Source organism: Saimiri boliviensis, chromosome 11 (genome assembly GCF_048565385.1).
Source record: "Saimiri boliviensis isolate mSaiBol1 chromosome 11, mSaiBol1.pri, whole genome shotgun sequence".
NCBI classification, from domain to species: Eukaryota; Metazoa; Chordata; class Mammalia; order Primates; family Cebidae; genus Saimiri; species Saimiri boliviensis.
Window position 1 is genome coordinate 32,193,135 of NC_133459.1, and position 27,995 is coordinate 32,221,129.

The following is a 27,995-nucleotide window of genomic DNA, read 5'->3' on the forward strand; positions in this document are numbered from 1 at the left end:
ATAGGTCGCTATTATGTTTACTGAGTAAAACCACATGAGTTATTACTATAAATAAGTTGGAACATGTTGCACAGAGAAGGAATTTGAACTGGGTCATTGAAACTAAGATCTAGAATTCCCCTATTTTAACACTAGCCAACATGCATTGAGCCCTTACCAGATGCTACTTATTGCCAATTTTCCCTAAGCCTCATAACCATTGATAGTAACAACAATAATAGCCAATGACTACGTATTTTATTGTGTTTTTTACTTTTTCAAATAGAGATGAGGTCTCACCATGCTACCCAGGCTGGTCTTGAACTCCTGAACCCAAGCGATCCTCCCGTCTCAGCCTCCCAGAATGCTGGGATTACGGGCATGAGCCACCACGCCTGGACTAGCTACTGATTATTAAACACTTTCTGTGTGTTAGACATGTGTATGCTCTTTACATACCTCCTCCCATTTCTTCCTCTCAACAACCTTATCAGGTAGAGGCAATTATTATCATTCCCGTTTTACAGATGAGAAAACTGAGGCGTAAAGAAGCTAAGTAATTTGACCAAGGTTTCACAACTAGCAAGTGGTAAGACCAGCATCCTTCATGTGAAAGTAAGAACTTTCACACACAAGCAGCTTGACTTCAGAGACTATGCTTTACCTAAATCGTCTCATTTAACCGTCACAACACCCTGTGATGTAAGTTCTCTTGCATGACTTGCAATTTATAGATGGAAAATCCAAAGACAAAATAAATGCAGTAATTTGTTCAAGGCCACACAGCTGGGAATTAGTTGAGTTGGGATTTGGATCCATGTCTGACTACAAAATCCACATCTTCAACACCATATTAAATTGCTCATGCCCCAAAGTATTCACAGTGGTACAGAGCAACCGCATTTATATGAGGATTATTCTGTAATAATGATTAACATTCTTTCAACACCCACGAAGCGCCAAGCTCTGTACTAATTGATTTACATAATAACAGCTAACAATCTCTGTGCACTATTAGGAGCCAGGTCCTGAGCTAATCGTTTTAGGTGTATTATCTCATTGAAGCCTCACAAAACCCGGTGACACGGATGCCATTATTACCCTCATTTTATGGGTGAAGAAAAAGAGGTTCAGAATTCTTCCAAAGTCACACAGCTTAGCTGTAAGCTGGAAATTGAAACTACAACTGTCCAATTTTTTCCTGCCTATCGGGCCGGTCACCTCTAGTCACTCTCTCTTTTTATTTCTTACTGTGTTTGCTTTATCTCCCGGGGTCTGAGGCTCTCATTCGCCCCCTCAATAGAACCCGGCCCCCTTTTGCTCTAGTGCCTTCTCATTGGGCGGTGCTGTTATTCGGGAGCGTATGGAAAAGACCTGAATCCCCATAGATCCCGCCCCCATGTGTAGCCCCCTTTCCGATTTGTTCCAGTGCCAGGGTCCGTGAGAAGCTGACACATCTATTGGCTGACGACGTCTGAAAGGCAGCAAACGAAGAGGGGAGGCCCACCGGCGCTAGCGCGGTTCATTCTGGGAATTGTGGTTTCAGACGTTCCATTCCTGGGGTGGCGCCTCTCGGACTCCGGGTCCCAGCATTCCCTGCTCGAGCCCGGGAGCACTTCCGCCCTGTTGTGAAGTGGGTGTCTCGGTGGGTGAGTCCGGGTGGCGGGGCGGGGGCAGCTGAGACGCAGGCTCTGGGCTGGAGACTTAGGAGGTGGTGGTGACATAGAGGGCTGGGGAAGGTGAGAGGGGAGAAAGAAGCTTATGTGTTGGGGTGGAGGGTGAGTGGCGGTCAGAGGATGCAGCGGCCGGAGATGGGAAGGGTCATACAGAGGTCGGGGATGAGGAGGCGACAGAGGGCCCTGGGAATGTGGAGGGCCTTAGAAAGGTCTGAAGGTGAGGAGGTAGAGGGAGGTTTTGGAGGTGGGAGAGCCCTAGAAAGGTCTGGAGACCACAGAGGAAGGGATAGAAGGTCTGGGGCCCTGGCAAAAAGTGAAGAGGGCCTGAGCTTGAAGCCTGACCTTAAAAATAGTGTTTCAATCTCTATCTTCCCGTCCAGGACAAGCATCTCTAATTTGATACCTCTCTAATGATTGTTACCTCTGGAACCCAGTGGATGGAACTGGCTATTGTGTTCTGCCCCAAACCCGCACTTCTTTCCTATGCCTTATGGAAGTCAGTGGCATCGTCATCCCATTTACCTACCTACTTACCTACCTGCCCTCTGATTCTTCTTGCATTCTTTCACGTCCAAGGATCTTCCAGTCTTTCAGTTTCTTTAATATATTTCAGTCGGCCTCTCTCTTGTAGAGTTTTTGCAGAAGCCTTTTCAGTTCCCCAGCATGAACACGCAAGCTTATATGTTGGGATGGAGGGTGAGTGGCGGTCAGAGGATGCAGCGGATCACACATTGCACTTAGTGTGATCTGTTTAACCTGCAAATCTGATTATGCCTTCTGCTTGAAAACCTTCATTGGCTCCCATCACCTGTAGAGTTAAGTCCAAACACCTTGTCCTTCATAAACTCTTTTTGCAGCCTAATCTTCATGCACCTCACACTCCAGGGCTGTAAAGTTTCTTCTCATTTCCTGGGTAGGCCATTTGGTTTTCTATCATTATATATGCTGTTCTCTCTGCTTAGAATATTCTCTCCTTGCCTGTGACCTTCTTTGCCAAGAGAACTACTTTAACTTAAAAAACCAATTCCACTCTTACTTTGCTCAATTCCCTTAAGCAAATTAAGTCACCCCAACTCCCAGCTCCCATAACTTCTGTTATTACCACATACTTATCTGTGGCTTGTGTGTCTCTTCCACTAGACTGTGAGCATCTCCAGGACAGGGACAGTGTCTCCATCACCTCTGTTTCCCCATTGGCCAATCTAGAGCTGTAAACACTTGATGCAAAGCAGTAAGTACTTAATGTACGTGTGAATAAAGACCATGCAGGGTAAGCTTTGCTAAACTAGCCTTGAAGACTGCTATTTCTGGTGGATTTCTAGGGCAGGAGCTTTAGTCCTCCCCTGCCTGGCAGGGCTATCTGCTGGAAGCTGAAGCTGATTCATTGCCAATGGGAGTTTAAGCCAGGGGTGACAAATACATGGTATGTGGGCTACTAGTGCCCCTTTCTCTGTCCCCGGCAGTCATGGCTAATTGGATGGTTCGCAGCACATATTCACACAGTACTCAGAGCCCTCAGCACACTGCTCTAGGCAGCCACTTACAGCTGATTGAAGTTTGTGCTTTAAATGAAACCTATTTGCTCTCCCTGGTTTAAGCCCTTATGTGGGAGGTCAGGTCAGCCTGCTTTAAGCCACAGCTTGGACTGTCAGCCAAATGGGCCAGACAGCCTTTGAGGAGTTCCCAGTTTTTTCTCTTTGGAGGTCACAGACCAGTCTTGGCCTTGCCCATGAAACTGGAGGGAATCTTCCCTTTTCACTGAGTGGGCTCCTCATGACCACATTCATACTTACTACCCTAGGAGCCACGATGCCCCCCAGCTTCCCTGTGTTTGTAAAGAGATCTTGATTTTGATGGCAGTCAGTACTTATCCCTCATTACCTGGGAGAGTCTGTACTCTTTCTAGGTCTTTCTGGATATTGGAAGAGACTTTTGAGATCACTTAGTTGAAAGATGGCAAAGCGACAGCCCATGCTGAATGAAGTCCACCATCACGCTTTATTTAATCCTCAGTGTGTGAAACAATTTTGAGTTGGTTGCCAACATTTAAAAATCCAGAGTGCTAGCTTATTTTGGAAAAATTAGCAGGCCTGGGAATATTCTGGGCCTGTGTTCCCCTGGTACTCTATAGTTGGCTATAGTGCCCATGCAGTTCACTTCAGTCATTTATTCGTTTACATTGCTAGGTCCTTGTACCCACTGACTCTAGCTTCCCTTCCCCCTTGCTGTACCCCATCATACTAATTGGGGAACCTAGGGCACCTGCTGAGTAGGATCAGGCTGTAAGCTGCAGTCTAACTAGGCAGCCACAGGGGCTATATGACTTGTCCGAAGTAACACAGCTGATTAGTGGCAGGAATGGAACTAGAATTCTGATCTGCTCACTCCTACCTTAATGTTTTTTCCACTCTCCCATACTATCATCTTAGGAGTTTAGATGACTGGCAGACATTGAAGAGGCTATAAGATATGATTAAGAAAAAGGATTGGAGAAAAGAGATCTGAGCTTAGACCCTAACTCTGCCACTTGCTAGTTGTGTAACCTTAAGTGAATCTTCATAGATGCTCAGTTTCCCTTTAGGTAATTCAGGATATAGTGCAGTCATACCTTGTCAGATAATTATATTCTAAGGGTAAAAATCACTTTAGCCAAAAATCATAGTCAACTTGAAAATCCTTTGGCAAGGAGCCATTTCAGAAACCAACATGCTGCCTTTCAATAAGTAAGCTGATCATCACAGCCAGGCTTTGTTGTTTGAGCAGGAGATGAGAATTGGCTTGTGTTAAGGACTGTGCAGTATGAAAGACACTTTACTCACACTCAGTGGAAAGAGAAGCACGAAGGAATCAAGATCAACCTGTGGACTAGCAAAATCCTAGGTGCCATCACCACATGCTTATTCTTGAACAGATAGTGACTGGAACTGGCTGCATTATCTGAATTATGCTCTTTCTGTCTTTCTGGTCTTTGTAGTGGAGGTTACAGGTCAGTGAAATGCAGCTCAACACCTAACAAGATTCCAGTTGCTGCCTGGAGAATTCAGTGAGATTATGAATGTGGAACACAGCACTGTGCCTGGCACCCTGTGGCCGCTCAGTAAAGGGGTTCTCTTAGAAATTGCTGGTCCTCATGAGGCTCAATATTTGGTCATCTCAGAACTGAGGAATGCCCCTGTCCATTTTCCCTTGTTCACTTCTGTGTGAAGTCACCCTGCTATTGACCGACTGTTGGCCTCCCTCTCCCCGCGGTAGCCTGCTATCCATATTTCAGTCTAACTTCCTTAGACTGGAAAAGGTTATGGTGGTATACGGTCCCTGGGGCTTTCCAATTTCTCTTTGAAACAAACCTTTGGGACTTTCAAGTCTTCCCAGAAGAAAATACCTGCTATCTGAGACCCTGAGCTTTGGGCCTGGTGTGACCGCTAATTGCCTGTTTTGTTGTGGAGTCCTCTTTATGCAGGATTGCAGATGTCTTTGCTTGCTTATTGACTGTCTGTCTCACTAGACTGTAATTTTCACTAAGGTAGGGACTGTCAGTCCCAGCCACTGTTAGACCTATGGCTTCCAAACAGGGTATAGTAGGTACTCTAGAAATGATTGGTGAATTACTCCTTGTGTGAGAAGGTGAGAGAAATGTGTTTGAACTCATGCATCAGTAAGGTTATGGTTAAAGAAATTTCGTGAAAGGTGAATTCTTTAATATAAATTATGGATCATCCGTATCACATTGGGCTTTTGATATACCAGGTTATCATTTTAATAAATGGTAATAAAACGTTTTAATGGCTCTGCTCTTTATCAGATACTGGGTTGAGCACTGTGGATACAGAAATGAGTAACATACAATACTGGTTCCAGTAATATAGTCTAATGGGGCTGTCAGATGTAGTCACAGGTTACTGCAATAGTGTAGGATAATACCTATATTAGAGGGATGTACCAGTTGCTTTGGGAATATAAGATCAGGGAGGCAATTCTTGGAGGGCAGGACATGACAAGGGCATGTCAAGAAACTCCTATCAAAGGAGGTGGCATTTGAGCTGGTAGTTGAAGGATAAGTAGGAAGTTGCCAGGTAACCATGAGTTGTGCTTTAGGCTCTTCCTAAGTATATGGAGGTCTTTAGGACTAAATTTTAATTTTTATGACCCTTGCCTTGTTTCTCTTCAGTCTAGTCAGATTGCCTAAAATGAAAAATACCACCATCTCTCCTTCTCAATTCAGCTGTGTTATTCCTACTTGGAGGCAGCTAATGATCTCCTTTGAGTGGGCATTTTTTATGTCACCTAGACTTGTTGGGATGACAGGAAGAGCTCATTTTTTCAGATAACCCAGCGTGGGTGCCATCAGAGAGGCTGTAATCTCCCCGGGACACACATAAATACACACATCCTTCTTATACTGTGTAGAAAGTGGTAAGTGTCACACAGACATGGAAATAAAAGAGAAAGGAATTCCTTTTGGCATGAGTAGGAAGGTCATTTATTTATTTTTTATCTAGTATGCACAGAAAGGGATTAATTGTAATCCATGCTTAATAACACACCATCATCATTAGTTGATCATTCATGACTTTATTATATATTATTTCCTATGTGTCCTGAGATACTGTGCTAGGTCTCTTGGGAAGCTCATGATATAGTGGGTAAGAAAATTACAATAAAGGATGACTAGGGCTATGGTAGAGAAAATGTAAGATGCTATGGGAGCTTGTGGTCGAGGGCTGAATCTTGTTTCAGGGTGCAGAGAAGTCCTCATGGAAAAATGCGATTTAAGCTGAGACATAGCTAGACGGAGAAAGGGAGGAGGCCATTCCCAAAGAAGACCTTCCCAAAGAGGGAAAGGTTCAAAGGGCAGCGTGACGTAAGATCTGCAAGCTGTGCTTCTGGAGCACCATAACTAGTGGAACATGGTAAAGAGATGAGTTGAGACTTGGGTCAGGCTTGCGCTTTATCCTGAGGGAAATCAAAACCTGACTACACCACTTCCCTGCTACACACCCTCCAGTGTGTGTAGCAGGGAAGTGGTGTAGTCAGGTTTGATCTGGTTTGGTAGTTTTGCAAAGAATAGAGCAAAGATTGGGGTGAGGTGAGTGGAGGCAGGGACGTGTTAGGAGGCTGATCAGGTGGAAGACATGATGATTCTCTGCACTGCAGTGGTGGCATTGGAGATGGAGATGCCAAGTGGACACAGCGTGGTGAATTGGATTTGGGGGATCTTAGAGAATGACGATGACCAGGTTTCTGGTGTGGACAACTTGATGGCAGTGCCTTCACTGAAGGAGGAGCTTCAGAAGGCAGACATGATTGCAGGAGAAAATAATGAATCCAGTTTTTGACTCATTGAGTTTGAGGTACCTAAGGGACAGTCAAGTAGAAATGTCATGAAGGGGTTTGGATTTTTGGGTCTGGAGGTCTGGAAACAGGTCCTTACTGGAATTTTAGGAGTCATTTATAGGGATGGTGAATAATGCCATATGGGTGGGATGACCAGGGGATAGCATAGAGTTGTTGGATTTTGCAAGGAGAGCATCCTTAAAGGAATACCAGCCATGCTTTAAGATTCGGGAAGAAAGGCCTTATGGAGGGGGTGACATTTGGAACCCAACTTGAGGGAAGGTTGGACTTTGGACACGTATAGGAGGGAGGAAGTCTACACTGGGGTCAGATCATGGAGATGTGGGATGCCAGGCTAAGGTGTTCAGGCATGACCTAGAGGATTGAATACAGTGCTGTCTTCCTCCAAAGCGTGCTAGCTCCTGGCTTGGGTGCCAGATTGTGGTCTCACTTCCTGCCTATGGGAAAGGGGCATCTCTTAGCTCCTCCACCCCATGCAAAGGTGGTGAAAGGTATGGCAGCAGTGGGGAATTGAAGCTTTGGCATCCTCTTGCTCAGACTCTGTCCTTTGTCTTTCTGCCTTCAGAGTCTTGGGGAGCAGTCCCTTTTCTAGGAGCCTCTTGAAGGACTCGCCATAGATGCAGGAAGACATTGGATGAGCACAGCGCAGCTGAAGTGAGACGTCTGGGCTAGACAATGGCTGTGGCTCTGGAATCCCAAGCCCAGGGGTCTCCCCAACCAGAACCTGAAGAGCTCCTGATTGTGAAACTGGAAGAGGACTCATGGGGAGCAGAATCCAAACCCCGGGAGAAGGAACATGACCCTGTCCCTGGCCCCGAGGCCTCCCGCCAGCGCTTCAGGCAATTCCAGTACAGGGATGCGGCTGGGCCCCATGAAGCCTTCAGCCAGCTCTGGGCTCTCTGCTGTCATTGGCTGAGGCCAGAGGTCCGCCTCAAAGAGCAGATCCTGGAGCTGCTGGTGCTGGAGCAGTTCCTGACCATCTTGCCCAGGGAGGTCCAGATCTGGGTGCAGGCACGCCACCCTGAGAGTGGTGAGGAGGCTGTGGCCCTGGTGGAGGATTGGCACCGAGAGACCAGGACTGCAGGACAGCCGGTGAGGCAAACAGTCTTCTCCAAGGAGTGGGTCAGGCAAGGCAATAGAGCTGTGACTAGGTTAATAATTGCCAAATTCACAATAAAAATATTAATAGTTATTGAGAACTGACATTTATTGACCGTTTATATCAGGCAGTGTTCTAAGTGCTTTACATGTATTAATCCACTTAGTCCTGTAAGTAATTTAATGAGATAGGTACTGACATTCTAATTTTACCAGTGAGAAAACAGAGACAGAGAAAAGATAGATAAATTGCTCAGGGTCTCAATAGCTGCTAGATGGTAGTCAAGACTTGAACTCAGCATTCTTGCTCTAAAGCTTGTATGCCTAACCACTACTCCAAACTGCCTCCCACTACCATATTCACAGTATGACTTACTTATATTGTGTTTTATACCTAACAAAATCTTTCTATATATGTGATGTCTCTGAGTGCTTATTATAGTAATATAAGTAGACAGAAATAGTATTACTGTCCCATTTTTATAGATTAAACTAAGGGCCGAAAAGTTGGCCGAGCATAGTGGTTCACGCCTGTAATCCCAGCACTTTGGGAGGCTGAGGCAGGCAGATTGCTTGAGCTCAGGAGTTTAAGACCAGCCTGGGCAACATGGTGAAATCCCGTCTCTACAAACAATACAAATGAAACAAAACGAAATGTCAAGTGGCTCACAGAGGTCATCAGCGAGTACTGTACACCAGAGCCTAAAGCCAAATCCTTAGGTTTCCAGGTCATTGTTAGATGACTCCTCCGCAAACCATGGGAATTAAAATACCTCTGAGCCATAGGCTCAAATGAGATATTATTTGACGTTTTGTGAGCACTCACTGTGTGTCAGACACTGGTCTAAGCATTTTTTTTTTGATATGGAGTCTTGCTCTGTCACCCAGGCTGGAGTGCAGTGGCGTGATCTCAGCTCACTGCAACTTCTGCCTCCTGGTTTAAGTGATTCTCCTGCCTCAGCCTCCTGAGTAGCTGGGATTACAGGCATATGCCACCATGCCCAGCTAGTTTTTGTATTTTTAGTAGAGACAGGGTTTCACCATGTTGGTCAGGTTGGTCTCAAATTCCTCACCTTGTGATCTACCCACCTCGGCCTCCCAAAGTGCTGGGATTACAGGCATGAGCTACCACGCCTGGCCAGCTTTTTATATATATCCCTCATCTAAATAAACACAGCAATCCAGTAAGGTAGGTGCCATTATCATTGTCATTTGTCAAATGAGTAAACAGAGATGGAGAAGTAAGTAACTTGTCTAACTTATATAACTACGAGATAGAGCTGAGGTAAGGGAAATGAAAGTATGGATTTAACATTCGTAATTTCAACAATTTGCTAGTGACCCCTGAAGGCCCATGATATAATGCATAAATTTGCTATGACACACATTTTGAATCCTGCTTCGAAGCTAGTATATATAGAACAGATCTTTTAGCTGGATCCAGAACCTTCATCTAAACATAGCTGGTTTTCTCCGTTTGTTATAGTTAGTAATTCTTCTGATATTATACTTACATTTTGCTGAGAGAAATTAATACTTTAGGGAACACATCCCTAGCAAATGGCAGGGGTTTTCTGTACACTTAAACTATAAAGTTCTATACAGTTTGAGATTGTGGGAGCCAAGGTTTAAGATCTGCAGCTTTGCTCTTTGTTTTTTTGTTTTTTTGAGATGGAGGGTCTTGCTCTGTTGCCCAGGCTGGAGTGCAATGGCATGGTCTTGGCTCACTGCAGCCTCTGCCTCCTGGGTTCAAGTGATTCTCCTGTCTCAGCCTCCCCAGTAGCTGGGATTACAGGTGCCTACCAGGATGCCCCGCTAATTTTTGTATTTTTTTTTAGTAGAGATGGGGTTTCACCCTGCTGGCCAGGCTGGTTTTGAACTCCTGACCTTGTGATCTGCCTGCCTCGGCCTCCCAAAGTGCTGGGATTATAGGCGTGAGCCACCACACCCAGCCTGCATTTTTGATTTCTTTATAAACTGACTGAAGATACAAGGAGAATAATATATAATGTTACAGAACTAAGTATAAGAGAGAGTGCCTTATTTTAACATTACCACCCTGCCTCCCCATATTGTTTCTTTTAAAGAAACCAGCTGTTTATCTTAAGTGGCAGTGAAGAAACAAATGGAAGTTTTAGGGCTTCAGAGTTGGAAGATGAAGAATTTGAGACCCGGAGATGAAAATTGATTTAAATCAAGGTCTTTATGATTCTTCATCTGTAAAATGAGAGGGTTGGACTAGACCAAAGGCTCTCAAATTATGCCCCTGTGAGCTGATCAAAAGTTGAACTGCTTCTAAAGTTGAGAAAAAAATAAGGTAATGCAATCTTCTCTGTTACGTATTTTTCTTTTTACTGTGACCTTTTTTTGTTCTTTATTTTTTAACTTTCCTACCTGCTTCTGAGTGCTCACAAATTTCAAAACAAATGGACAAGTAGCAGAGGAACTTGTTTTTTTTCAGGTACAAATGTAGCCTGTGATCTTACATTGTAAGATACATAACTTAGTTGTATTCTCTGCAAGTAAAAATTTTCAAGTCTTAATAATGGAATGAAATATAGTTATCATATTCCTCAAAGTGAACCGCCACCTGAAAAAGGTTGGTGTCTACAGGACTAAATGGCCCCTAAGATAGTTTCCTAAAAAGGATCTTTCAGCTCTGCTGTTTTGTGATTTTTACCTTGTTTCTTCTGTCATCACCATCTTGTCGAATCCCCTCTCCGTCAGGTGCTCCCTCTCCATCAGGTGCACAGGCATTTTTAAAAAACAGGTTTTATTTTTTAGAGTAGTTTTAGGCTCCCAGCAAAACTGAGCAGAAGGTACAGAGTGTTCCCATCCCTCCGCAACAAGCCTCCCTAACTGTAAACATCCCTGCACCAGATAAATAAGTTTATTACCACTGATGAACCTACAGTGGAACGTCATTATCACTCAAAGTAGCAGTTTATGTTAGGGCTCTTAATGTTATTCATTCTGTAGGTTTTGACAGTCTTTAACATTAAGAGCTTTATTATGAACTGTATCTACCATTATAGTGACATAGTAACATGTATCTACCATTACAGTGACATACCGAGTAGTTTCAGTGCTGTAAAAACCCTCTGTGTTCTACCTGTTTATTCCTCCTTTCCTCCAACCCCTGGCAACCACCAATCTTTTTCCTGTCTCCATAGTTTTGCCTTTTAAAAGATATTATTTAGTTGGAATCATACAGGATATAGCCTTTTCAGATTGGCTTCTTTTACTTAGTAGTATACAGTTAAATTTCCTCCATATTTTTCATGGCTTGCTAGCTCATTTCTCTTTAATGCTTAATAATAGTCCATTATGTGGTTGTACCACAGTTTATTTATCTACTGACCTACTGAAGGACATCTTGGTTCCATCGAAGTTTTGGCAGTTATGTATGAAGCTGCTATAAATATTCATATGCAGGTTTTTGTGCGGATATAGTTTTCAGTTCATTTGGGTAAATACCAAGGGGCATGATTGCTGGATCGTATGGTAAGAGTATGTTTACCTTTGTAAGAAATTGCCAAACTGTCGTCCAAAGTGGCTGTACCATTTTGTGTTTTTACTAGCAATGAATGGGAATTCTTGTTGCTCCACATCCTTGCCAGCATTTGGTGTTTTGGATTTTGGCTATTCTAATAGGTAGATAGTGGTATTATATTGTTCAAATTTGCAATTCACTAACAACCTACCATGTTATACATCTTTTCATATATTTACTTGCCATCTGTATATTTTCTTTGGGGAGGTAACTGTTCAAGTCTTGCCCATCTTTAAATTGGGTTGTTTGTTTTCTTACTGTTGAGTTTTAAGAGTTCTTTGTATATTTGGTATAACAGTCCTTTATCAGATGTGTCTTTTGCAAATATTTTCTCCCAGTCTTTGGCTTGTCTCATTCTCTTGACAGTATCTTTCATAGAGCAGAGTTTTTAATTTTAATGAAGACCAGCTTATCAATTATTTCTTTCATGGATTGTGCCTTTGGTTTTGTATCTAAAAAGTCATTATACCTAACATTATCTCAGTTTTCTCCTATATTTTAGGAATTTTATAGTTTCTCATTTAACATTAAGTTCTGTGATCCATTTTGAGTTGATTTTTGTGAAGGATATAAGCTTTTTTTCCCCACGTGGATGTATAGTTTTAGTATCATTTGTTGAAAATATTATCTTTGCTTCACTGTATTACCTTTGTTCCTTTGTCAAAGTTCAGTCAACTATCTTTATGTGGGGCCATTTCTGGGGTCTCTGTTCTGTTCTTTTGATCTCTTTATTCTTTTGCCAACACCACACTGTCTTCTTTTTTTTTCTTCTTTAATATTGAGTTGGTTATTCTAGGTCTTTTGCTTCTTCATATAAACTGTACATGGCCAGGTGCAGTGGCTCATGCCTGTAATCCCACCGTTTTGAGAGTATGAAGCAGGCAGATTGCTTGAGCCCAGGAGTTTAAGAACAGCCTGGACAACATGATGAAATACCATTGCTATTGGGGAAAAAAAAGAAAAAAGAAAAACAAACAAACAAAAAAGACTTTATAGTCAGTTTGTTGATAGCCACAAGATAAATTTCTGTGATTTTGGTTGGGTGTTGAATCTGTATATCAAATTGGGAAAAGTGGACATCTTGACAACAGTGAGCCTTTCTATCTGTGAACATGGAATATTGTTCCATTCATTTAGTTCTTCTTTGATGTCTTTCTTTAGCAGTTTTCCCCATGTAAATCTATCTTCTATATATTTTTTAGATTTATGCCTAAATATTTCATTTTTCTGGATGAGAATGTAAATTCTATTATGACTTTAATTTCAAATTCTACTTGTTCATTGTTGGTATATGAGGAGGTGATTGACTTTTGCATATTTGCATATTATACCCTGCAAACTTGCTATAACTGCTTGTTAGTTCCCAGAGTTTGTTGTTGTTGTTGTTGACTTTTTCAGATTTTCTCCATAGACAATCATGTCATTTGTGAATAAAGACAGTCTTTTTCTTTCTTCCAAATCTACATACCTTTTGCTTTCTTTCTTTCTTTCTTTCTTTTTTTCTTTCTTCCTTTCTTTCTTTCTCGTTCTTTTTATTGCATTTTAGGTTTTGGGGTACATGTGAAGAACATGCAAGATTGTTGCATTGGTACACACATAAGAGTGTGATTTGCTGCCTTCCTCCCCATCACTTATATCTGGCATTTCTCCCCATGCTATCTCTCCCCAACTCCCCACCCCCCACTGTCCCTCCCCTGTTTCCCCTCTACAGACCCCAGTGCGTGATGCTCCCCTCCCTGTGTCCATGTGTTCTCATTGTTCAACACCCACCTATGAGTGAGAACATGCGGTGTTTGATTTTCTGTTCTTGTGTCAGTTTGCTAAGAATGATGGTTTCCAGGTTCATCCATGTCCCTACAAAGGATGTGAACTCATCGTTTTTTGATGGCTGCATAGTATTCCATGGTGTATATGTGCCACATTTTCCCTGTCCAGTCTGTCATCGATGGGCATTTGGGTTGGTTCCAGGTTTTTGCTATTTTAAACAGTGCTGCAGTGAACATTCGTGTGCATGTGTCCTTATAGTAGAATGATTTATAATCCTTTGGATATATACCCAGTAATGGGATTGCTGGGTCAAATGGAATTTCTATGTCTAGGTCCTTGAGGAATCACCACACTGTCTTCCACAATGGTTGAATTAATTTACACTCCTACCAACAGTGTAAAAAGTGTTCCTGTTTTTCCACATCCTCTCCAGTATCTGTTATTTCCGGGTTTTTTAATCATTGCCATTCTAACTGGCATGAGGTGGTATCTCAATGTAGTTTTGATTTGCATTTCTCTAATGACCAGTGATGATGAGCATTTTTTTATATGTTTGTTGGCCTCATGTATGTCTTCTTTTGTAAAGTGTCTGTTCATGTCCTTTGCCCACTTTTGAATGGTTTTTTTTTTTTTTTTTCTTGTAAATCTGTTTTATTTCTTTGTAGATTCTGGATATCAGCCCTTTGTCAGATGGGTAGATTGCAAAAGTTTTTTCCCATTCTGGTTGCTGATTCACTCTAATGACTGTTTCTTGTTTTCTTTCTTATCTTGTATTAGTCTGGACTTCCAATATGAAGGAATAGTGAGAGGGAACATCCTTGCCTTTTTCCTGATCTTAGTGCAAAACCATTGTGTTTCTTACCATTAAGTAGGATGTTAGCTGTAGGTTTTTTGTAGATGTCCTTTATCAAGTTGAGAAAGTTCCCCTCTATTTCTACTTTGCCAAGTTTTCATTATGAGTGTTGGATTTTGTGAAATGCTTTTTCTGCATCTGTTGATATAATATATGATCATGTGATTATTCTTTTTTTTTTTTTTGCCTGTTGATGTGATGGGTTATGTTAATTGATTTTCAAATGTTGGACCAGGCTTGCATACCTGAGATAAACCCATTTGGTTGTAGTGTGTCATTTCTTTTTTTTTGAGATGAAGTCTCACTCTGTCACCCAGGCTGGAGTGCAGTGGCATGATCTCGGCTCACTGCAACCTCCACCTTGCAGGTTTAAGCGATTCTCCTGCATCAGCTTCCCAAGTATCTGGGACTACCAGGTGCCTGCCACCATGCCCTGCTGATTTTTGTATTTTTAGTAGAGATGGGGTTTCATCATATTGGCCATGCTGATCTCAAACTCCCAACCTTGTGGTCTGCCTGCCTCAGCTTCCCAAAGTACTGGGATTACAGGCTTGAGCCACTGCACCTAGCTGATTTTTGCATCTTTGTTCATGTGGAATATTGGTTTGTAGCTTTCTTGTCTTGTAATTTCTTTGGTTTTGGTATTAGGGTAAATGCTGGCTTTATAGAATGAATAAGGAAATATTCCCTCTGCTCTTAACTTCTGGAAGAGCCATTAGAGACTTGGTATAATTTCCTCCTTAAATGTTTCATAGAATTCACCAGTGGACCCATCTGAGCTTGGTGCTTTCTGTGTTGAAGATTATTGATTATTCAGTCAATTTCCTTAATAGATATAAGCCTATTCAGATTGTTTATTTTTGTATGAGTTTTGGCAGATGGGGTGGGTAAAGGAACTGGTCTTTTTCATCCAGGTTATCAAGTGTGTGGCCATAGATACTCCTTTATTAACCTTTATGTAGTTCATAATATACCTTTATTATACTTTCAGTGTCCATGAGATCTGTAGTGATGTCTCTGTTTTCATTTCTGATATTAATAATTTGTCTTCTGTCTTCTTTTCTCTTTTATTTTTTAAACAGGTTCTTGCTCTGTTGCTCAGGTTGGAGTGCAGTGGTGGGACCTTGGCTCACGGCAGCCTCTGCCTCCTGGGTTTAAGCAATCCTCCTGCCTCAGCCTCCCAAGTAGCTGGGACTACAGGCCCACACCACCATGCTTGGCTAATTTTTGAATTTTTTTTTGTAAAGATGGGATTTCACCATGTTGCCCAAGCTAGTCCTGGGTTCAAGTGATCCACTGCCTTGGCTTCCCAGAGTGTTGGGATTACAGGCATGATACGCCGTACTTGAACTGTCTTTTTTCTTAGTCTGACTAGAGGCTTATTATTATATTATTTTTGAGACGGGGTTTCACCATGTTAGCCAGGATGGTCTCAATCTCTTGACCTTGTGATCTGCCCGCCTCAGCCTCCCAAAGTGCTGGGATTACAGGTGTGAGCCACCACGCCCAGCCTGAGACTAGAGGCTTATTGATGTTATTATTATTTTCAAAGAACTAGCTTTTGGTTTTGTTGTCTCTATTGATTTCCCATTTTAAATTTTATTTATTTCTGCTCTAATTTTTATTTCTTTACTTCTGCTTACTTTGGATTTAATTTGCTCTTCTTTTTTCTAGGTCTTTCACTGGTGTACCTATGTCCCTGGACTTGACCTTTGCCAGTGGTTCTCAATTTTTTCTCATCTTAGGTGGGACAGGATGCCTAGAGGGGCTGCATTGGGTATTTCTCATCTTCCATATGGAAGAGTAGAGGGAGCTGGAATTACATATTTCTCTTCTGACAGCTAGGTTAGGCTTTGGTAAAATAGTTTCTGCTGAGGACAGGCCTTATTAAAAAGAGCAGAGAGCCGTGGTATAGTTCAAAATGGTTTCTTTTTTCTGCTGTCAGCCATAAGCATGATAAGATTTTTCTCTGATATTCACTGTAAGGATCTGGTTGAGCTCTTGGAGGTAAAACTTACAAAAATGTGCCCCTGCTCAATGATTGAGTGCCTTGGAGTTTTTAGCTTTTGGAGTTGTCCACAGTGAACTGCTAGCAATTCGTCAATTATAGTTTATGTTTTTCTTCCCTGGCACTGGTTCCCACAGAGGCTTCTGCTCCACTAGTTTGTGGTTCTCTGAATCTACCTGTTTGTCTCTCCAGTTTTGAGGGCAGTGGTTTGCCCTGTGACCTCACTTCTCTGACAGATCTAAAAAGAGTTGTTGATTTTTCCGTTTGTTCAGCTTTTTACTTGTTACTATAGAGTCTAGAGTGGAAACTAGACTCTACAGACTTCTTGGAAACTGGAAGTCTGACCTACTGATGTTTTTGCCTCCTGGTTGTCACTTAAATCTATTTCTTTCTGTGTCCAAACTTATAATCCATGGAATCAGAATCTTTGCTTAGGGATGGTAGATAGTTGGAGAAACAGGTTGAAAGTAAAGATCATTGTTGAATTTAGTCACACAGTTCCTCTGTAGATTATAATGATAACGAAGTGATTTTTTTTTTTTTACACAAACACATAAGGAGATTGATAAGCAGATGTTTTCTCCATGTGAAGTCATATAGAACACTGGTGGATCTTCTTATTTGGAATGGCCGTTGATGCTCATGGCCCATTCCTATATATCTTCTCAATGGTAAAAATCCTTCTCTGTGAGTGGATTTGAGTTTTCAGGCCAGCCAAAAAGGGACCTAAGTTTGGCAAACTCAGTGAGTTGATGAAGATAATTGTTATTATTTTGGTTCAAAACAATAAGGCTCAGAGCAGTATTTTTTGTATGAAAAAGAGGGAAACTAAGAATTTACATTTACATTTGCTTGTATGTAGAAGGAAACTCTAAAGGAATGCAGAAGAATATGGTTACCTGTGATGAGGAAAGGGGGAAAGAATGGGGTCGATGGGATGGAGATGGATGGGGGCGGGGCATTTTCACTGAATATACCTCATATGTATTTTCTGTTTTTAAACCATGTGAGTCTATTATCTATTGAAAAACACTGAAATACGTTTTAAAAAGTTAGATGTTTCTACAAAGTATTGAAATTGTTATATTGTCAAAGTTTTACAGCCAGGAAACAACTAACACCTTGACTGTGCTACCACTGAACTTGGAACCAGCTGAGAAATAGAGATAAGAAATTAGCAGTACGATTGATAAAGTTTATTGAGTAATGTTATTTTAGTTGATTATTTCCTTTTATTTTAAATATATTCTCTATATCTCTGAGTACCTTTTTTTTTTTTTGCCTGAAATCCAACATTGAAATGAAAATTGCCCCTTCCTTTTTCCTTTTGAGTTAGAGTGCCTTGTCTTTCATGTGTCCTTCTACATTAAAATTAGCAACACATACTTTTATATCATTTTAAAATTCCATCTGATTTCTGTTTCTGAGACAGGGTCTCGCTTTGTTGTCTAGGCTGGAGTACAGTGGCATAATCATAGCTCACTGTTACTTTGAACTTCTGGGCTCAAGTGATCCTCCTGCCTCAGCTTCTGGAGTAGTTGGGAGTATAGGCATGTGCCACCACGCCTGGCTAATTTTATTTATTTATTTATTATAGAGATGAGGTTCTTGCTATGTTGTCCAGGCTGGTCTTGAACCCTTGGCATCAAGTGATTCCCCTGCCTCAGCCTCCCGAAATGTTAGAATTACAGGCATGAGCCACTACACTCAGCCTCCATCTGTAATTCTTTGCCCTTTTAAAAAATTTTTTATTTTAAAAATATCTTTGTCTTTCAGCAGAGATCTTTAGAGCAATTGCATTTGGTGTTTTAATTGTATCCTTTTTCCTGTGTTTATGCCTCCCTTTGCCTTTGAATATACAACTTGGTAACTTCTATTTTTTCTTTTGCTAACATAAAAAGTAAGCAAACTATTTTTGATTCTTATGAATTATTTTTTCATGTTACCCAAATCTTACATAATTTATCTCTTTATGAATCAAAAATGTTTTGAACAGTGGCACTCTCATTGAAACACTTGGATAGCTACCCTGTGTTCAACAGATAGTACTCATTTGGTGGTATCAATGCTGGTCTGCCTACTGAATTCACTCTGATGGCTTTCTCATCCTACTTCAAACCATTTAGGATCTTAAAAGATCCTCTGGACCACAGATGATCTGGACCACAGTTAGCCTCTGGACCACAGTTGTACTCAACATACCAAAGTGGGTCTTATTGAACTGATGATTGGGAATTTGGGCTCTTTGTGTGTAGGAACTGGAATTGTATACAGAAGAGACAGGGCCCTTAAAGATCGGAGAAGAATCTCAGAGCTTCCAGCTGGAGCCAGTGGATTCTTGGCCTGAGGGACAGTCCCAGAAGAAGTGGGTGGCGAATACATGCCCTGACTTTCCCAATCATCTAAATGCCAAGATGGCACCACAGCCTTTAAAAGAGAGTGGTGAGTAAGAGAATCTGAAAGCATTAGGGAATGAGACCTTCTGCAGAGGAGAGGGATGGGGGAGGTAAGGTGGGGTAGATGGGGAGGAAGGGTGTGCAGAATTCAAGGCAAGGGATAGGCTGCAGTGTGGTGGGCACACTTACTGACAAGTAAGCAAGCATCATAAAGAGGCTGCAGCTGTTGGTGGTGCCAGCATGCCCTGCTGTAGTTAGAGCTCTGCAGCAGGTGCAGGCTCGGACAGGGGTGGGCAGCAATCACAGGAGGTCAGGGCTGGCATCTCCCACATGGCCCACTACTCACAGCAGCTTAGGAGCTACACACTCTAGAAGGGAAGTAAAGGGGTAGTCTGCACTGGCCACAGGGGTAGCCCCAGCTTGATCTAAGTGTGACCTTCGGAAAACTGATCTTAGAGGGAGGCAATTTTTTGGGAACCAGAGCTTGGGTTTCAGAGACATTTTCTTTTCCTCAGCTGTCCTCACTCCCCGAGTCCCTACTCTCCCAAAGATGGGGAGCGTTGGAGATTGGGAGGTGACAGCTGAGTCCCAGGTAAGCTTCTACTTGTTCTTCCTTTCCTGTCATTGCTGCTCCTGTGCTCTTGCCCCTGCAGTATTCCTCCTCTCTCTCCATGACCTCCCCTCAGCAAAAGGGCATGAGGTGCAGGGTGTTAGCCTTTGGCCCTCACCCCCCAGTCTCCTGGGCCCCAAACATCCTCAGACACATGTATGTACCAAATGGCCATCCTGCTCCTTATGATGCTAGCTTCACACATGGTATCCGTCTGTTCCCATCATCTTTCCTGGGGCCTGCTAGGGTTCCTAGGCTGTTGTCCAAAGTCAGTGATGTTTGGGTCCTTGTCTTGTGCATCTCGCAGGAAGCCCTGGGCCCTGGCAAACATGCTGAGAAGGAGCTCTGTAAAGAACCCCCAGGAGACGACTGTGGGAACAGCGTGTACCTGGGTAAGGAGACATGCCCTGTGAAGGTGATTTTGTCATGTTTCTGATATGCTCAGTTCCCAAAGAGGGTTTTGCTGCTCCTTTCAGAATCATGGCTCTGCAGTCTCTGGAATTTCAGACATGGGAAGAAGACTTGCCCTTTGTAGCCAGCACTGGCATGGCGGGGACAGAGTCTGCCTGGGAGACGGAGTGGCAGGATGACTTCCATGAGCCCACCCTCTCTGGGCACATGAACTTCCTTACCTCAGTCCATTCACCACTGTCCAGAGGCCAGGCCAGGCCTGCCGTCTCAGAAATCTGATTTTTTTCAACACTGTAAATAAGATCTCTCTCTCTCAGGCAGACTTAAGTGAACTAAGCCCATGAGACCAGTGAATTAAACCCAGTAGGAATAAATATCACAGGGCCCCAAATACCTGAAGCCCATTTGACCGCACAGACTCCTTTCTCTATGGGCAGTCCTATGTGGGAAGCCAAATAATAGGGAGCGTTTCCCTGTGGAGCCTGGGATCACTGTGTGGGGAGTTAGACACGTGAATAGCTGAAATAGAAGAAGCTCTGATAGGCCTGACTTATGGTAAGTTTAGATACCAGAAGCTTGCTGGCTACTGGCTTGACACTGGAACCCCTTTTTACACATGATATCTGGGGAAAATAGTGTTCAAAGGAACAGACTTTGGGAAGTACCGAATTAGACTATCCTTAGGCCTATCTAAACTGTTTTCGTCTAGTTTTCTTCAAATATTTATTTTAATTAAAGGCTTCCTATTTTGTTAGAGCTGGGAGCTATTGGGATAGCAGTCCTTTAAACATAGCTGTTTTAAAAGTAAGGAAATGAATTTTCTTACATTATTAGAAGTCCAGAGGAGGACATGCTTTTACCACAGTACAGATTAGCTGAGCAATGTCCTAATGGGTCTGTGTTCTTTCTTTCTGTTTGCCATCTCAGTGTTAGCTTCATATTAAAGCTGTTTTGTTTCATGGTCAAAAGATAGATTCCAGTGGTGGCAATGGATGCCTAGCAGGACAGAGACTCAATCACTGCACACACAAACACACACACACACACACATGCACGCACGCGCGCATGCACATCCCTTTCCTCCAGCCATGGAGTTCAGTTAACTGGGCCAATTTAGGTCATGTGCCCATCTGTGGACCAATGAGTCACTCTTATATGATGTTTCATGTTTCGTAACAACAACAAAAAACAAACGAACAAAGCAAACAGGTCTCTTAACATTTCTTGTATATGGTTCTGTTACCTCTTCCTTCTTATTCCTGCAGACGTTTTAGGGGATCATCATGGGAATTTCTCATCAGCCTCTTGCAAGGAAAAGATATAAGTTTCAGGGAATTTTGGACAAACATGCTGCTCAACAGACCATTTCTACTGTCATTTCTCTTCTTCCTTCTGTAGGAGTTCCAGTTTCAAAACCAAGTATCACCTCTCAGAAAGAGCAAGAACCAGAGTTTTGTGGTCTAAGTCTAATAAATTCTGGGAAAAGGAGCACTGCAGATTATAGCCTGGATAATGAGCCAGCTCAGGCGTTGACCTGGAAGGATTCAAGCGCCTGGGAGGAACAATACCAGTGGGATGTGGAAGACATGAAGGTGTCAGGTGTTCACTGGGGCTATGAGGAGACTAAGACTTTCCTGGCAATTTTGAGTGAGTCTCCTTTCTCTGAAAAGCTCCGGACTTGTCACCAGAACCGCCAGGTGTATCGGGCCATTGCAGAGCGGCTAAGGGCAAGGGGCTTCCTGCGGACACTGGAGCAGTGTCGCTATAGGGTCAAAAACCTCCTGCGGAATTACCGGAAAGCCAAGAGCAGCCACCCACCAGGTACCTGCCCCTTCTATGAGGAGCTGGAGGCCCTGGTCAGGGCTCGGACAGCCATCAGAGCCACTGATGGCCCAGGAGAGGCTGTAGCACTTCCCAGGCTTGGAGATAGTGACACAGAGATGGATGAGCAGGAGGAAGGGGGCTGGGAGCCTGAAGAAATGGCAGAAGATTGTAATGGTGCTGGCCTGGTCACTGATGAGTCCACCCAGGGGCCCAGGATTGCAGGGATCCCAGCTCTGTTCCAGAGTCGTATTGGTAAGAACATGGGGGTTTAATCAGATTCAGATTCCAACCCTTGGACCAACTAGACTGCTGCTCCCTGAGGTCAGGGTACAGGGTGCAAGTCTGGATTGATGTCACTAGAGTGAGGAGCTGTGTTCCTTAGGTCATCCTCAAACTTCAACTCTCTTTTCCCGTGACCAAGTCTCTTTGCAAAAGTCTTCTTAGTTATAGAAGCAAACATTTTTAAAGCCTTAAGGGGCCTCAAAGAGTGAATCCAGTATTTCCAAAAATGTGTCACTGATAGTGTGGGATGATCACTGACGTTACGTGAATGAACTTTAAATTCTTGTATGTATGTATTTCTCTTAATTTGTATGAGTGCATCAGCCTGTGATTTCACAGATAGCAAATTTAGGTAAAGAGTGATGGTGAGTGAAGTATTGAACAGATAAAGGCAGAAATCACGACAGTGTAGACTTGAATAATCAATGCTAGGAAACACCCAGTTGCTGTAAAGGTGCAAACATGGAAGTCCAAGAGATGAGGCATCTTATAGACACACAGGTAGGAGCCGAGCCCAGATCAGAGCGTATGGCTCCTGCTTGCTGGTTTTACATGGTTTTCCCTCCACCATGTTGCCTTTCTGGGCTATATCATTTTCCTGCAGAGAAGCTGAGACTAGACCACCTTCTTTTCATTCCTCTGCAAAGGGGGAAAGTGTGTCCTCAGTTGGCCTCTTTTACAGGACTATTTGAAATTCATGTATGTCTCCAATCTTTAGGAATTCTCAGCTTTCATGTTTTGTTAAAAGGAGAATTTATAAAATAAATAGAGGACAGTATTGAACAAATACGGGGAAAATCACAGGCATCCCAATTATAGGCCTTTACCTGAACTAATCAGCTAAAGCCAGGGACGTGGGATCACCTGATATAATTGATATAATATGGCTACCTAAGTGCTCACCTTTAGCCAAGACTTGAAGTGTTAATAGAATCTCTTAGAAGAGGGTGAGGGTAGGAAGCTCTGGCTGACTGTCCTAGCATGCCCCTGAGAAGAAAAGGGATATTCCCCAGGTACCTGGATAGTTTCTGATATGCTTGTGTTTAGGTAGTTTGAAGGGCAGGTGACTCTAGTCTCTGATGACCTAGGCACATCTCATTATTAAGTCTCACAGTTCTGAACTCTTCACTCCTGATAGCAGGTGTGCACTGGGGCTACGAGGAAACCAAGGCCTTCCTGGCAATTCTCAGTGAGTCCCCATTCTCGGAAAAACTTCGCACCTGTCACCAGAACAGCCAGGTGTACCGGGCCATCGCAGAGCGGCTGTGTGCTCTGGGCTTCCTGCGGACTCTGGAGCAGTGTCGCTACAGATTCAAAAACCTCCTTCGAAGCTACCGGAAAGCCAAGAGCAGCCACCCACCAGGGACATGCCCTTTCTATGAGGAACTGGACTCACTGATGAGGGCTCGGACTGCAGTCAGGGCCAGGGGGACTGTCCAGGAAGCTGCAAGTCTCCCTAGGTGTGGGCAGAGCAGTATTGATATTGATGCCCAGGAGGCCTGGGGTGAGGTGGCCTGTGAAGATGCTGTCAAACCTCCAACCTTGTCTCCTAAAGTCCCAGACATGGGTAAGCCTGGAGTAACTGGGTGTTCAGAAAATCCATAAGCATGTGGAGAGAGTGAGGAAGCCAGGCTCATTATCTTTTGTCTCTTAACTAAAAGAGAGAATGGGATTGAATAGGAAAAAGTATTTCTGCTCTTCTCAGATTATTTAGTCTGTAGCTTTGTGTGGTCCTCCGAATCAGTCAGTCATTCTATCTTTTACTAGGGTATATCTGGGCAGTTAGAGACTTCATTCAATCTAGGATTCAACACAGGATATATGGAATGTGCTAGAAGAAGGAGGTGTTCATGATTGAATAGTAAGATAGAGGAGTTTGCTGGGGAAACAGTTTGGCTGTGGCTGCTGGGGTGAGCCCCATGGCTCACTTGGTGGGGTCACCATAACCCAGAGTCTTATTACTCAGGTTTGCAGGTCAGAAACACTTATATATACAAAAACTTGATCAATTTCATGTTACTCACATTTATGAGGTGTGAGATATAAGTGTTTTGCACAGAGTGTGGCAAAGACTTCAACAACAGTTCCCACTTCAGTGCTCACCGGAGAACCCACAAGAATCAAATTCATATTAGCCAAATTGACAGATGTATGATACAGATACACACACACATATGCTAACTAATGAGTGAAGAAAAACTGCATCTCTGTCCATTCTTTCAGGTTTTGAAATGAGGCATGAAGACCAGATTTCTGAGCAGGACATCTTTGAGAATTTGCCTGGAGCCTTATCAAAATGTCCTACAGAAGCTGTTTGTCAACCTCTTGACTGGGGAGAAGACAGTGAAAATGAAAATGAAGATGAAGGGCAGTGGGGAAATCCCTCACAGGAACAGTGGCAAGAAAGTTCTTCTGAAGAGGACTTAGAAAAACTTATTGACCATCAAGGCCTGTACCTTGTGGAGAAACCCTACAAGTGTGACACATGCATGAAGAGCTTCAGTCGGAGCTCCCACTTCATGGCCCACCAGCGAATCCACACAGGTGAGAAGCCCTACAAATGCCTTGAATGTGGAAAAAACTTTAGTGACCGCTCTAACCTCAATACCCATCAGAGAATCCACACTGGTGAGAAGCCCTACAAATGCCTTGAATGTGGGAAAAGCTTTAGTGACCATTCCAATCTCATCACTCATCAGAGAATCCACACAGGGGAAAAGCCCTATAAATGTGGAGAATGTTGGAAAAGCTTCAGTCAGAGCTCAAACCTTCTGAAACATCAGAGAATCCACTTGGGAGGAAATCCTGACCAATGTAGTGAGCCTGGGGGAAACTTTGCCCAAAGCCCATCTTTTAGTGCTCACTGGAGGAATTCTACAGAGGAGACAGCTCCTGAACAACCTCAAACTATCAGTAAGGACTTGAAGTCTCCTGGACCACACAGCATAAACTCAGGGGAGAAACTTTATCAGTGTTCTGAATGTGGAAGAAGCTTCTCTAAGAGCTCTGCCCTCATTAGCCACCAAAGAATCCATACAGGAGAGAAACCATATGAATGTGCTGAATGTGGGAAAAGCTTCAGTAAGAGCTCCACCCTGGCCAACCACCAGCGCACCCACACTGGGGAGAAGCCATATAAATGTGTGGACTGTGGGAAGTGCTTCAGTGAGCGCTCCAAGCTCATCACACACCAGAGAGTGCACACAGGAGAGAAGCCCTACAAATGCCTTGAGTGTGGAAAATTCTTCCGTGACCGTTCTAACCTCATTACTCACCAGAGGATTCATACAGGAGAGAAACCGTATAAGTGCAGAGAGTGTGGGAAATGCTTTAATCAGAGCTCCAGTCTTATTATTCACCAGAGAATCCACACAGGGGAGAAACCCTACAAGTGCACAGAGTGTGGCAAAGACTTCAACAACAGTTCCCACTTCAGTGCTCACCGGAGAACCCATGCAGGAGGGAAGGCATCGTAGGGGACACTCTCCCCAGCAACAAAAGGGGACTCGATGTGTATATCTTATATCACAAGATGTATGCTAGAGAGAAATTTTCCAATTTTTAAGCTTGGTGTTTACCCAGGAAAGTTATCTTGGTATAAACCAGTAATTTGGAAGTGAATTACAAATACTAAGGATCCAGATTTGAAGGCACTTTTCTTAAGTGTAATTTGTTTTTCTTCTGTAAAGACCCACGCAATATCCTCAGACTGTCCTTGTATTTGCTGTCGTGGAAGAGCTATGTCAGTATTTGAGCCAAACTGGCAGCTTAGGAGATTAGAGTTAAATCAGTGGCCCTGAGCAGTGATTCCAAACTCTCACTGTGCCTTTACACCATCTATGTGTAATCCACCCCATCAGCAGTGGTTCTCATATGTTCTCAGTTGGGGCATATCCTCATGGGAGAATGTTGAGACTCTGTGGTGAGAGAGGAGTTGGCCTAGAGCAGCCCACTGTGAGCTCAGCACAGAGTAGGAAGAACAGAGACATTAGAAAGTCAATAGCAGCAATAGCTGGTGTTTATTGAGCTGTTGCTCTTTGGCAAGCTCTGTGCTAAGAACTTTGTATACATCATCTCATTTAATACTCACAACAGTCCCAGGAGATAAGTACTAACTTTCTCTCCATTTCCTAGACTCTTGGGAGATTCAGTAACTTGCACTGGTCACACATCTGTAAGTGGGAGAGGCAGGATTCAACAGATATGTCTTGAGTCTGTCATGCTCTTATTACTATACTGAATTCCCATTCATGTTAGGTAACTTAGGGGCCAGAATCTCAGTGTACTTTGTAGATCACATTTTCCATTATGAAATTTCCACATTTTGAATTTAAACAAATACAGAAACTGAGAATTCCTAAAGATTAAAGGATTTAGGATATTCAGAATTGGTGGAGTGCTTTGAGCAAGGATGAGCTATTATCAAAATATTTGATGTGAGTTTCCACCTTCTCAATAATGTAGGTGAGAGATGCAGGTGAGTTGAGATTGGGAAAAATAATGTGGCCTAAGTAATTTTTCTTCCAGTAAGATTCTGCTTTGGCTAAGGAAATGGCATCTAAGAGTTCTCTTTTTCTCAGGGGTCAGTCCTGCTTCTTGCTACACTTGGCTGATCATAGGTTAATCCTAACAGAAGCCTGGGGTCCCTACATTTTTGCCTGTCTAGACTTTCCTTTTGGCAAGCAGAAGCTTTGTTCTTGGTCCCCATGCCAAGACTGAGGTGGGAGGGCTAGTGTGTATGGTCCTCTAGTGAGAGGGTCTTGACCACTGTTCTACGTTCCAGGTTCTTGGCACAATTTTACCCTGAGTCATCCTGTCCCAGGCCTGCCCGGGGCTTTCTGTATATTGGCCCTTAAGACTCACCTGCCACATAGACAGGCTCCTGAGTGTTCTGGAGCCCTCACTGTGGAAGCCAAGCTGAGCTCTGGGTGGAAGTGAGGTGGTGGTCCTCTCTCCACTTGGGTGTCACCCTTTCCCCTGGGCTTGGTAGTACATTAGTGTCTCATGTCTTTAGTGAACAGTTTAGATGTTTATTCTCTGCCATTCTTGTCTCGCGAATCTTAATATAGATTCAGTCATGAAAGCAAGGCCAATGTGGGCCAGGAGAGAAAATGGCCCAGGTGGTCCCTTCCTCCCTGTCTACCCGACTTCCTTTGGAGGAAGTACTCTTTCAGGGGGCTTCAGTGTTCCAGGCCTGACCCGTGAGCTCGTGAGCTTGCCAGGCATCCAGGCACCCTCCAGTAGATCTGTGTTGTTCAGATAAACCTGATACCTGGTTTTGTACACCCTGAGCTTTGCTAGCACGAGTCTGCTCTTGGGAAGTAGAGTCACTGCAGAATGGGTGGATGGTTTCTCAGCCTGCCTGGCCACAGGTCAGACCCTGGTTATGGAAAACCAAACTAGCAAATGCTGCCCTGGGAGAGTGTTACATCGTGTGAGCTGCTAAAGGCAGGATCATCTCTGCAGATGGCTGCCTCCCTTGATTTCATCACCCTCCACCCCAATAGTGTAGTCAGGAACTCTGGGTCATCTTGTTCTGGGGCCCCCATTGGGGCAGCTCTCTGTTTTTGGGCTGCAAAAAAGCATTGAGTCACTTTCTGAAGGAGACTAACACCTTATGGGGACAGGGGTGCAATTTTGAAGTAATGAAGGCAGTGATGTCTGGAGTGGGTGTGGATGTTGCAGGTGAACTTGCCTCATTCAGGCTGTCCTGAATCTTTGTACTCCAGAGTTCTGTCCTAGGCTTGCTTCTTCATTCACTCTGTTTTTCTTTCTGCCTTTCCTTTCCTTTCCTCTTCCCTTTCCTTTCCTCTTTCCTTTCCATTCCTGTCCTGCCCTGCCCTTTCCCTTTCTTTTTTCCCTCCCTTCCCCCCTCCCTCCCTCCCTCCCTTCCTTTCTCTCTCTCTCTCTCTCTCTCTCTCTCTCCCCGCCCCCCCCACCCCCCCCCCCCCGCATGTAGATGCTAATGACTTCCAGATCTGTCTCCTACTCTGGTCTCTCTTGGGAGCCCAGCTGCCTGCCAACCAGCTGTGCTTCGGTGACTCCTGGGCCTCTCAAAGTCCCCATGTCTACCATCAGCCATGTTGGGCCCCTTGGCCTGCCCATTCAGCACATGCATTGATGTACACACTCAGTGGTTCCCACCCAGGCCTCCCCTGCATGTGCCTGGGGAGACCTACCCAT

The 27,995-nt window shown here is 43.5% G+C and overlaps 1 protein-coding gene across 6 annotated transcripts; it reads left to right on the forward strand.

Moving 5' to 3' along the window:
• Positions 1–1,550: 1,550 nt before the first annotated feature.
• Positions 1,551–27,677, forward strand: ZSCAN20 (zinc finger and SCAN domain containing 20). 6 transcript variants are annotated; one of them, XM_010348108.3, is made up of 8 exons: positions 1,551–1,628; positions 7,576–8,102; positions 18,545–18,731; positions 19,201–19,277; positions 19,603–19,687; positions 21,105–21,782; positions 22,951–23,379; positions 24,036–27,677. In XM_010348108.3, exons 2-8 carry the CDS (start codon positions 7,686–7,688, stop codon positions 25,286–25,288), a joined length of 3,126 nt encoding a protein of 1,041 aa, XP_010346410.3. In that variant the 5' UTR covers positions 1,551–1,628; positions 7,576–7,685; the 3' UTR covers positions 25,289–27,677. The 6 variants fall into 6 exon arrangements, with proteins under 6 accessions (XP_010346410.3, XP_074236582.1, XP_010346411.3 ...); XM_074380481.1 differs by having other exon boundaries at positions 22,954–23,379; XM_003937543.3 differs by having other exon boundaries at positions 1,586–1,624.
• Positions 27,678–27,995: the final 318 nt, after the last annotated feature.

What these genes read in the sequence shown, in the direction of transcription:
- ZSCAN20 (XM_010348108.3), top strand. Translation starts at nt 7,686, where the DNA reads ATGGCTGTGGCTCTGGAATCCCAAGCCCAGGGGTCTCCCCAACCAGAA. An exon ending in ACAGCCTTTAAAAGAGAGTG is followed by an intron (nt 18,732 to 19,200) that starts GTGAGTAAGAGA and finishes TCTTTTCCTCAG; the next exon opens with CTGTCCTCACTCCCCGAGTC. An exon ending in TCCTAAAGTCCCAGACATGG is followed by an intron (nt 23,380 to 24,035) that starts GTAAGCCTGGAG and finishes CCATTCTTTCAG; the next exon opens with GTTTTGAAATGAGGCATGAA.